Source organism: Melanostigma gelatinosum (assembly GCF_949748355.1).
Source record: "Melanostigma gelatinosum genome assembly, chromosome: 7".
NCBI lineage: Eukaryota > Metazoa > Chordata > Actinopteri > Perciformes > Zoarcidae > Melanostigma > Melanostigma gelatinosum.
In genome coordinates, this window is record NC_136640.1 from 18276702 (window position 1) to 18289043 (window position 12342).

Consider the following 12342-nt stretch of genomic DNA (forward strand, 5'->3'; position numbering starts at 1 on the left):
TTCCTAAGTCAGCTTTGTGTGTGAATTTGGGTAGGTTTTTTTCCGTCAGTCCCAAAATATAAACCGGTTTAGCCTTTCCTTTCTTTGTCTCTCTTGCAGAGTTATGATAAGTGCTTCCTTGGGTCCTCTGAGACAGCAGACGCAAACAGAGTATTCTGCGGGCAGCTAGGAGCCGTCTACGTGTTCAGTGAAGCCCTCAATCCCGCGCAGATATTTGCAATTCATCAGCTAGGACCTGGCTATAAGGTATGTACTTGAGGGTGGCTAAATTAGATTACATGTAAGCAGTCTGCATCACCTCTCAATCTGTGAAATCAATGCCCAGTGCTGCGCCGCCACAGTTCCTTCGCCGTGATGCGTCTCGTCCTCGGAGCGATGCTTTTCCTCCCAGATAAACGGCTGCATAAATTACTTGCTACTGGGAAATAATGGCACAATGCACCGAGGGAGGCAGCGGGCCCTCTGGAGGGAGAGAGTCCTGAGCCGACTGTAGCGCTCCCAAGCTTCTTGACAAAGACCAAAAGATAGAGAATATAGAAATATGCTGACCTACCCAGAAGGGGATTCAGCTGTGAATGTTAATCACATTTTTGTATTTACTTATTTTACAGTATTTACTCTCTATCCCCAAATATTCCACTCATCTTGAACGAGAGTGTGCTCCTCGGTTATCCTCATATTCAGAGACTGCTCACTCTCACTGTCTCACTTTCCCTGTTAAGCCCTGCACTCTGTCACAAATGGAGGAATGACACGCACTGCCAAATCCGTTTTTACACACGATGTGTCTCTGACAGTTTACAATCATTTTACACCCGCTTTGCTCTCTAGCGGTTTCCAGGACAAAATTAGTCTTTTCTTTTTTGATGGCAGGAAGAAATATTGCTCATTGGTCTCGTAAAAGCTACACTGTGAGGGTTGTGAGATGGATGTTTTGTGATTTCAATCAGCTCTATGAATGCAGAGGGATTCCCAGGTGAAGTCTTTGTTTGGTCTTTTCGCTAATGGCAGACGACTTGCCATTTACCTCCTTAATTGTGGTTCTAGACCTTCTATTAGAGAGGCAACACACAACGGAGCAATCCTCCAGATTTCACACAATAAGAAAGAGCATGTCCCGGGGAGACAATTACCCGCAATGGATGAAGCTGTGAATGGTGTGTTGGTAATGGTGAGTATGATCGAGCCAGCCAGGTGAGTTGAGGAGGAAGGTCAGAGAGTTGTCAGCCTCACTGATTGGTTGTTGTAATGGGAGTACTGTCCAGGCTACAAGAGGCCTGTCTGTTTTAATAGAGAACTGCCTGGAAGAGTCTTAGTGCAGCAGATCACAGTCAACAGTTTGTACATTGGACTTTATGTATATCTGTTTCAACTCGTCTGCTCAGCTCCACAGCCAGAGGAAAAAAAACAAACCTCTGAGCTGATGTATCATTTATTTGGACTCTCATCCATGTTTGATGTTTGACACGCTTTCCCTTGCTCACACAGTGTATTGAATGTAACTGTAACTCCTGTGGTTAGTTGAAATGCAGAGATTATTGCAGCCATGGGTTACTATTTCTACTGCACGTTATGATTTATGGCTGAAAATCAGACAGAGCTGTTAGTGGAATCTGTTCCCTGGGCTCATATTTCTGTATGGACATTACACTCTGAACTGAGATGGACTCCCAGTTATTTATTTAAAGTACCAACAACTTTTGCCATCTCTATGACTTGAAACCTTCCCAGCCATTCGGAGATAACATCAAGGGGCAGTGTTTGTTCTACACACAATGAGCTGCTGTTTGAGCCGAGTTCATAAGCTTTGGTGAAAGTCTAGAAAAGTGTGGGCTGGAGGATTCATAGAAGAGAATTTCCTCACAATTGTGTGTGTGATGTAACTCAGGATAAGTAAACTGTCAAACACAACAGAGTTTTTTTTTCTTTTTATGTTTATTCTGAAAAAACGACTTGCCCCTCTCCAGCTCTGGGGAATAGCCTGGTCTGCAGTCATGAAGTAACGTCTGTCACAGCAATATCCAAAGACCGCTTCACCGAACACAAAATATGAGTCATTTAGTTGACTCGTTAAAACAATTAGGCCATGACGCTACGCCTTTTCATATGCTGCACTGAGAGTTATTTCTGTCGTTGCCCTCTATCATCGCTACCATATGTGCTCTACATGCGTCAGATTAGCCCATTGGATTTGTTCCAACTCTGCTCCGCAGTATGCACCACAGCTTGCTGTAGACGAGACTGAGGAGCTGCACAGTCCTGGTCCTCCCTTGTCAGGGAAGACAAATGTTATCTCTTGGTAGCCGCCATGCAACAATACAATATTGATGTAGAACATTCAATGGCAAGCTCACGGATGACGAAACATTTTGAGATACTGTACAGGCCAAGAAATGTAGGCCTGTTTGCATGAAATAAGCAATGTCAATGGAGCAACAGCTTAGTCTTATACTTAATTAAAGACTAAATAATACCGCCAAGACTCCACAATAGATGTTTCATATTTGATGAAACGTTTTCTCTGATCGGCATCAGAATACACTTTTGGGCAATCAATGGATACACAGGAAGTAGGACGTTCAAATGTTGTTCAACATTCATTCACAGTTGAACCCTACTAAACGGGCAAACTAGCCCGAGTTTGTTTTAACCGAAAATATCGATTAGGTGTACAAGCACCGTAAAGCTGATCACTTCTCCCTGGCAGATAAACTTTTACATTTGAGTCAATACTGAGAAAACTTTGTATCTGATTGCATTATTGACTATATGGTTCAGCTTGTCGTCGTACTAAGACTGCAGGTAGTGTAGCATGGGAGAGTCCCCAGCTCTTCCAATAACTACATGTTTATTGTAGGGAGTTGTGGGGATGCCCCTGGTCGATGACAGCTCTTGGCACTGGGCTGAAAAGGAGGCAACTGTAATTCTTTTATACGACTGGCCAGTGGAATGAAACTGTCATGCGACAGGGTTTGTTGTAGCCACAACCCATGAGATCATTATTTTCACACTGCAGTAGGGCTCACACTAAAGTGCCGGGCACTAGAGCTTGTTATTTCTTGTCACTTGGGTTTCATGAGTAGGAACTTTTGAAGGATGTTCGAGACTACGTGATGAGATGCGTGCTGGCTGCCGTGTGGACTTGATCATAACGGATGAACGGAGCGAATCTTATGTCTTTTTTATCATCTGACTTAAAGGATATGCCATTAAATGTGGCTCGACCGTCCCTCACCGTTTCTGAAACTTCCCTGTAAAACTCCTGCTAGAATAATGCTGCCAGGCAACAGACGCAGCATAGATCTAAATGGATTTGTGGGCAGATCTATGCAGTCGGTAGCAGGTTTATAGTATGATATAAATAGCATTAAACACTTTGTATGTTTCCTCTGAAGCTTGCCTTCTGTTTTGATTCTGAGTGCCCATAACCGTTGCTAATTTGACAACGTGAGTTAGCTCACCTTTTATCCATTTACTCCTTCGGTGAAAACAAGCAACCCAGATTTAGATGCCTTTTAGGCAGGTGCACACACCCTGTTAGTTTGTGTTGACACTGTATTTATCTCCAGTCCCTCTAGGACGAGACAGTTGTTTCCTCACTGTTACTTCAGCTCTCCCTGTCTCTCTTCATCGCATCACCGTCCGCTTGCTGTTCATGGCACAGAGAGGGAAGGAAAAACATTCTCTCGTTGAACTCTCGTTCATTCATAATTCAACCCTCCTGATTAGAGGACTTGATTTCCGTAATAAGCATATTCAATTCACACTGCATTGACGGATTAATTCCGCCCGTCTGTCCGCAGCTAATTGATCGAGTAAATTAAGTCTAGTCTGTTATCGATCAGCTATTCATTATGTCCGCCATAATGACTGTGTTGCTGAGCCATTGACCGCTGGAACCTCCGCTCCTTTTTTTCACAGCCATCAAATGGCTTCATATGTCTTCAGACATAATGCAGTTTCAAAATACATATGACACATAAAAAAACCCCGTATGAGACACAGGTTGATCCCTATACACCAGCAATGTAATCATGAAGTCATCAGCATTATTTGTTCATTCATCATAATTGAAAACGGTCATAAAAGCACATGTAGCTTTGCTATACGGTTTATAGATTTATCTCAGCTTGCTGTAATGTAGTTATAGTTTTTCCCTCTCTTTGGTATGAGGTAGGTGGGCTGAAATTCAACAAACCAATCTTATAAATAAACACTGAGTTTGTGTTTTAATCTCAGCAAGTATTTGCACAACGTTTTGACTCAGAGTCTGGTTACTGTGGATGTGAAGTGACACAGAATCCCCGTGCTAAATTGCAGACTGCCGGCTTTAATTTGAAGGTGTTTTCAGCCACGCTGAATAAACTCTACTGGTATTTGCTCCTTTTCCGCGAGTGCAGAGCGTATTTGAACAGAAGAAACCGAGAGAGGATGGAAAGAAATATCAATATCAATAGAGAGAAACCTATGCATTGTTGAGGATCTTAACGTGTGCCAAGTAAAAGACTGCAATCATGGCACACACTCTCTGTAGGCTTTTCACGAGGATGCAGCCGTGATTGCGCGAGAGCAGGCTGGAGTAAATGACTTGGTTGAAGTAATGCAGGTAAACAATCATCTGCTCCTGTTCCTCTTGGTCATTGTACTCTGCAGTATAACTTGAAGATTGCCATCAAACATTGTTCCCACAGAGATCAAAATGGAAGGCTACAGCTATAACATTCACAGTAAAATAAAATGAAACTGACCGAAAAAAACCACCAAATAACATATGTCATATTCCACCTATGAGACATACAGATACGATCATTAAAATGTCTGTCCTGCAAAATAATAATCTATTCTTGTTACATTTTATGCATCGTTTACTTGAAATGGAATCAGGGTCTCTTCTTCTTCCTCCATTTTCTTGCACCTCTTTAATAAAGCTTTTCTTAAGCAACATCGTACGGCAGCTTAACTTTGCTTCGCGCCCTGACACAAACCTGTGCTTTGCTGTTAAGAACAGTTCGCCTCCCTAAAAAGCAAATACCTTTGCTTGGTGTTGGTGGTTGCAGCGTTACAGAATGATTGAGATTAAAGGATGGATTTGAATCTACATTAAAAAATGTTTTTCCTGTGATGCACTCAGTTCCAAGAAAGAACTCTTGACTTCTAGGAATGCCCAAGAGACACTGATGGGTTGCGTGTGCAGAAAGGAGCAACTAAATCTCTCACACTCTCCGTCTTTCTCATTCAACTCCCTCTTTCTTCTTTTACCCAGAGCACATTTAAGTTCAAGTCCGAGAGTGATATCCACTTAGCAGAGCATCACAAGCAGGTGTTGTACGACGGTAAGTTGGCCAGCTCCATCGCCTTCACCTATAACTCCAAGGCCACCGACGCCCAGCTCTGCCTGGAGTCCTCGCCCAAAGAAAATGCCTCCATCTTTGTGCACTCACCGCACGCCCTTATGCTCCAGGTCAGTTGCTTTATCCAAGCCAAGATAGATCCTAAATATTGATTGATTCATTTCTGTCGCACTCGTTTTAAGGTGTCGATACAAAGTTCTGTTTTGTTTTTGTATGGATTATCCTCACAGGATGTGAAAGCCACAGTGACTCACTCCATCCACAGTGCCATCCATTCCATCGGTGGGATCCAGGTACTCTTCCCGCTCTTCGCTCAGCTGGACTACCATCAGCTGAACGACAGCCAGGTGGAACCCTCTGTATGGTAAGAAGTTACTCTACAAAATCATTTCACTCCTTGGACATCTGAGTTGATGATCGACTTGATAATTACAATCCCTATTTCGGTGGTGTTGTGGTTCCAGGCAGTGAAATCAGAGTGCAGAAAGTGACACATAGGTGATGAAGTTTCAAAAGCCAGAAATAGAGTAGCTAAATCTGTATGACATCAAGTACTTATTTCTGCATTGTACACTGTATTTTTCCGTGTGTATGTTAGTCAGCATACACAGTATGTTCACCGGTACCGATATATAAACCACGGATATATCGGTCATTATTATCTCTACTCTCTGGTTCAAGACTCCTCTCATCCCTGTCATCCTTAGCTGGTCAGTCCAGCATTTCCCCGCTGTGCCCTGTATAGAGTCTGAGCTCTGCTCTAATCCTGCGTTAGTTCAACGACAGCAGTACCAGACAGACAGCAGCACAAACCCCCGATGCCCAAAGCTCACTGCCTCTGTAGTTTCCTCTCATCTCTGCTCTCCGCCCCTCTTTCTCCCTCGCTAGCATGTTGAGGGCCTTTCCCTGGCACTGTGTCAGTCTCCCCCACACTTGGTTTGTCCTTGCCTTGGCTTTTAGATTCAGCTTTTTGCAACAATAACTTTCTATAAAGTCCATGGATCTGCTGTGGCTGTTCCCAGCAGCACTCTGGAATAGTGATTTAAAAACATTCCTTTTAATTCATTCATATTAATCTGCGCCACGTTGAATTCCAAACAGCGTGGCCTTAGTGCTCTGCCAAATTGGAAGGAAGCTGTGTTTGCAGTGAAGGGTCAGAGACTAAACCAAGAGCACACAGAGTTGACTGTCACCCACATCTCTATGGTGTCTACCTTGTCAATTTGCAGTTGCTCCTTGGTCTCACTACTGTTCCAACTTGGCTATAATTGAGCAAACAGACGCAGTGAGATGTTCACATTCCATCGTGTGAGCTTTAATGCATGTCGTGTATGTGCAGCATCTGCGGTCAAGCCTGCACAGGAGTGATTGTGTCCTTGCGATTGTTGCGCTAGAGCGAAGGCCACTAGAGGATGTGAGGGAACGCCGATTAAGTGTCAGCGAGCAACACTGTTGCTCAGCCAAAGGCTTCAGCTGAAAAGCCCTCCAACAAAGACAAAATAATTGTCTTCAGTGCACTGCTTTGCCCCTATGGACCCCTCCCCCCCCCACACCCACATACATACATACATACATACTCACCCTGTTACAACTCGCCCCACAGACCACTCTGTCCCTAGAGAACCCAGCGAGCCCAGGCTTTCTTCTGAACTGAAGAGGGATGAAAGTGGTGAGCTAGAGTCCCCAGCTGATTGCTGACATCCTCTGAAAATGACCTTGTTTTCTTTCCTCTTGCCACACTGTCTGCTCATGCTGCTGTAGCCTATAGAATAACTCCTTTACCACCTGGTGTGTGTGTGTGTGTGTGCGTGTGTGAATAGATGGGTATTTTATCTGTGTGTGAGATGTTGTGTGTTCTTGTTTTGCAGTGCCACTCTCCTGGCCTTTCTGGTTGAGCTGCTCAAGAGCTCTGTGGCCATGCAGGAGCAGATGCTGGGAGGAAAGGGATTTTTGGTCATTGGATACCTGCTAGAGAAGGTACGGCAGAGCCTCCTTTACATATTGCAACTGTTTCCTAACCTCAGTTCTCAGGAACTTGCCATTTTCTAAATTAACTAATTTCAGCTCACCCACACATGAACCGTCTTGTTTACACTTTTTCTCTCAGGACATTAAACTAGGGATCCCAATACATAGAGACCAATAGTCTGGGAGCAGGCTACTCATCAAAGCATCATTTATTTTCTCACTTTGAACTGTGATTAGAAAAAATGAATATGTCCAACTCTTCATTTCTGTCTTGAGTGAAATGATGAATGGGAAATGATACACTGATGTGCAGACATGTTTTTCACTGAAAAGCCCATCTGCTTTTGAAACTCCTATCCCCCTCCCCACCATCGAGGTGCATTGGCTCTTGTCTGCACTCTCCTAGCCTTGTCAACGGTCTGATCTTCCATTGCCTGCAGCAGAGTCCTGAAAGTGTCTTTGAACTAAATGGAGCCGGAGGAAGAACAACACAAGACTGCTTCTCTTCCCCTTTCCCTCCCTTGGTTTTTTCTCTTTCCACATCGATCTTTATTTCCCCATTTTGTGATGCAGATCTAGCAGATTCCCGGCCTCCCCAGAGTTCTGGCTCTTTTAGAGCACTGAGAAATGACTCCACTTTGTCACTCAATGACTTGCCTGCCTGCTGGCTTCAGTTGCTGTTAACTAACAGGCAGGCAGAGTGGGCACCTGAGAGCTGCGTTTTATTATTTTTTTTTCTCGCTTTCTTCCCGCTGCCAGGTTTCACACTTCCACATATCGCACCATCTGTTTGTGATGTGTTTATGCCACACCTTCCCTTCTCCCCGTGCCTTCATTTTTCCCACTCTCGTGCCCTCACCAAGTCCCCACCTGGGCAGAGAGCAGGTGCCAGACAGGAGCGGAGTATTCGTCAAAGTAAAATACTCGGCAAAGTCAAGCTTCTACAACTTGCCTGAATTTCGTTTCAACATTTTTTTTTTTGCCTCCGCGCTGGTGAAAGCTGCGGCTGGAGGCATTATGTCTTCAGTGTCGTCGGTTCTCGTGTTGATATTTTGGGTACGAAATTTCTTCAAATTTACCACAAAAGAGACCTTGGACTCAAGTGATGAACTGTGACCTCACAAAACAGACATGCTAATTCTGCCAATTTCACACGAATGTCTAATAGGATAAACTAAGTAGATTAATATCACCGATGCCAACACGTTAACTGCATATATGAAGTGGACGTAGTCATCACGATGTCACCCATCGGTTTGTGGATTGCCGTTTTGAAGCCATCTTGGATCACGACCGTGCATGTTGGCTGTTGGCAACCAATGAACAGAAGTTACCATATTTGCAATGCGGAGGAGTGATGTAGAGACGCCGTATACGGCTCTGGTAGCGGCAGCCACCTGTCAATGCCAGTAAGCCCGCCCTAAAGCATACTCCTATTTATGGTCTATTTTACCCATCATTTACAAAATGAACATCATGCTGTGTTGAAGACGTCTTCCAACTAGCGATTGAGACCATAACGTCGTGTTCACAATGTTTACTGAGGTAATTGATTAACCTGACTAGAACACATGAAACCAAGCGATCTCTCAAGGAGGAACTTAACTTTTTCGTATTGTATGTTCCAATATGTATGTACCAAAGAAAATGCATGCCGCATTTATTTAGCATGCAAAGCGACCCAGGTCAATAGAAACATTTAACAATACATCCAGGAAAAACAGCATAACATTTTCAAATTTTTCTAATTTGGAAACTGCAAAAAGTTGCTTAAACGGTGAGACCTATCAGGCTTCTTCTACCTGCCATTCAACCCAAAATGACTCACTTATGTTCCAGAGTTACACACAATGTTATTTCTGTGTGACACGTCGGTGTTCGCTACAGATGGGTACTGCAAAGAGACATTTAATGAACAGTTACAGATGGGTGTTGCTCTCCATAATGCAGTCAGTATCAGGAAGGATAAATACATCTATAATTATTATTATTTAACATGCCTTTTGTGCTTCTCCCTACAGTCATCCCGTGAACACATCTCCAGGGCTGTATTAGAGCAATTCCTCTCCTTTGCAAAGTATCTGGACGGTCTGACACACGGGGCACCACTGCTGAAGCAGCTGTGTGACCACATCCTGTTCAATGCTGCCATCTGGATCCACACCCCTGCCAAGGTGAGCTCCTGCAGGTAATGCCCCTGCATGAAGGGACAGGTGACTTTCATGTGAGCTGAAGTGGATGTATATCAGGATCTTTCAACCACAGAAGGCTGTAGTAATCCTTTTGCGTCGCCATTGCTTCTGTAAAGATGTAAAATAAAACACAAGCCAGTTTCACACTGGTGTCAGATTCTGCATGACACCAAGTGTAGGCGATGATAAAACAAAGTAGAGGTAAAATATGATTGCAGATGGATGTTTTTCTAAAATTGCAACTCGTATTAATGAGCCCAATGCAAAACTATGTTTACTCAGTTGAGTTATTATGAGAATATTATGCAGTTTTACCCCATGACCGGGCCCAACAGACATCGGCCAAACATTGCCAAGTGTCTAAAAAGTGGAGCGCACAGATTTATAAGACATTACATGGTTGCAGAGTTCATTGCTTGCTTCCTTCCGTTCTGCTGTCCTCAACCAAGCCAAGTAGTTTTTAAATGTTCCAGACTTGTCCCCCCCAACACGCCTTTTTAAATAATGACCCATGAAAAAACAGGATGAGGTATATCAAAGGAGTGGAGTTTGTGTGACAAATATATTTGCTTCAGGAATGCTGCTTATGGGCCAAGCCATGAATGAATGAATGAAAGGAGGAAATAAATACAAAGTGTCTGGAGGTCTGCCTGCGACAGTCCTCCAAAATAGAGCATAGAGAGAGAGAGAGGGAGAAAAAAAATGAGAGAAACACTGAGGTAATGAAGTGGGTTAGAACACTTTTAGCTCCATCGGCACAGAGAACTACACTGGCTCTGTCCCTTGGGACATTCCACAAAGTCCCAGTTCCTCTGTCCCTATCCTCAAGCTGCATGGGGTAAAGAGAGGCCGCTGTGTGAATGATGGCAGCATGCAATATGCATTAATTACATGGGTCCACTGACCTTGACCTAACAGACAAATACAATTTTGCAAGTGCATTTTACTTTCCCGTTCTCTTGGAAATTAGATCACCAACCACCTGGTGTACCCTTATCTGAAGTGTTTAATTTCAGTAGCCTCAAACCATATCACATAATGCTCATACTGTAACCACGCAGCTGCCTTTCATCATGACTCACATTTGACTCGTTAATGTCCTATGATTTATGACATATGGGAAAAAGCCCTCAGTATTTATAGCTGGAATGGCTGTGGTGGAATTAAGGATTCTTGTCAGGTCTGTTGCTAATTACAGAGGACATGCTAATCATCACTGAACAGAGTGGAGCTGTGCGATTATGAAATTGAGCGATATCGGGTCAGCGGCCATCCCTACCATACACCTGCAAGGATAATAGGCTCAGCTGGTGCAATCCACCGCAGTAAATTGTCTTGGTTAGTCTAAAAGGTTTAAGGTTCAGAGGATTAATTACACTGTGCACTTAATAAAATGAATACGTGTATATGTGTGTGCTCCCACTCCAGGTACAGCTCTCTCTGTACACCTACCTTTCTGCCGAGTTCATTGGCACGTCAACCATCTACAACACGATTCGTCGCGTGGGCACAGTGCTTCAGCTCATGCATACGCTGAAGTACTACCACTGGGCCGTCAACCCTGCAGACGGTAGCGGCATCGCGCCCAAGGGTCTTGGTGAGCATATTTATTATTTCGAAAAAAGAATTTCAGCAAGCTAAGTTTATTTGCCTATTTTTTTGCTGTGGAATATGATTTGATTTGGGATGTTTTTAGATCAACTGTAGTCCATCCATCTATTCCAAGTTCTGTGTTTTGGAAAGGAAATCATTGGGAGTGAACCAATCACAACCATTGTGTGCAGTCGCAATCCTGAAATCAAAGTGAAATGGCAGACGCTCCCCCACATTTAAAATGACTCTTCTCCACATGGAAGCGCTTGCCTGTCAGCTGTTAGGACCGTGGCCATCACTGGAGATGACACTGAGGCAGACACGCCACATCAATACTGTCATCCCACTGAGATGCTTGGTGTGGGTGTCAGGCCTCTGAAACCTGGGCCAGTAGTAAGACTGGCATCCTCTCTCTGTGAAACAAACATACTTCACATAGCAGGCTGGAAGTGAAAGTGTCCTTGAACGGTCATTTCCTTTTTGCTATTCTCTGAATCTATTGCAGTACAGGGGTTGTTTTACAATGCCACTGAGAGCTCAGGTTATGCCGCACCAAGGCCTAATGACATCTACTCCCTGAAGGCTAAAGGTGTTCGAAATTGAGCACATATCTATGATTGTGGGATTGCCTCCACAGGGCTCTCAGCATGCAGCTAACAGTGCTAACGGCATGAGCAGTGCAAACAACGGCACTAGAGCTAACGGTGTTAACTTGGGGATTATAAGCTATTAACCGCCGTATGAGTTCAGCTAAGAGTGGCAGAAAGTAGCCAAAGTGGGGCACGCTCAAATGGAATCCCATGTACTAACATGCACACATGGCCAGACCGGCTTCTACTTGACAACGTTTATGTGATTCTTCTCAGACAGTCAAAGGTATTTTTTTGACTCCCATCGACATTGTTAGCACCACGAATAATTGTCTTCTATCTCAAGTCAACATCCTATTTATCAACTGCAAGATGAAAACAAATTCTCCCCAGCGTGTTAGCCTATTTACATGCCCCATCAGGGCACTTGGCCGATATTCTTGATCAGCTAGAGCTGGGAGTGATCCTAACTGATTTCTTACTAATAGTGGTAGTGACTTCTAGACTGAGGTTAGCTGGGATAATATGGGCACATGCATCTGTAAATTGGGTCAATCCACGGTACCCTTATTCTCATTTTTCCTCATTTTAATTTGTTCCTTGACCCATCTACCTACACGGTGCAGTGTCTCTCATCCCTTCTTCTGC

The 12342-nt window shown here is 43.9% G+C and overlaps 1 protein-coding gene across 1 annotated transcript in view; it reads left to right on the forward strand.

Moving 5' to 3' along the window:
• Positions 1 to 12342, forward strand: part of LOC306780247 (neurobeachin-like) — a gene marked incomplete at its 5' end in the record, with an annotated part of 185287 nt that overhangs the window by 55108 nt on the left and 117837 nt on the right. Inside the window, 6 exon segments of the mRNA XM_079272545.1 lie at positions 100 to 246; positions 5264 to 5461; positions 5582 to 5715; positions 7220 to 7328; positions 9341 to 9493; positions 10940 to 11108. Of these exon segments, the coding sequence (XP_079128671.1) occupies positions 100 to 246; positions 5264 to 5461; positions 5582 to 5715; positions 7220 to 7328; positions 9341 to 9493; positions 10940 to 11108 (910 nt within the window).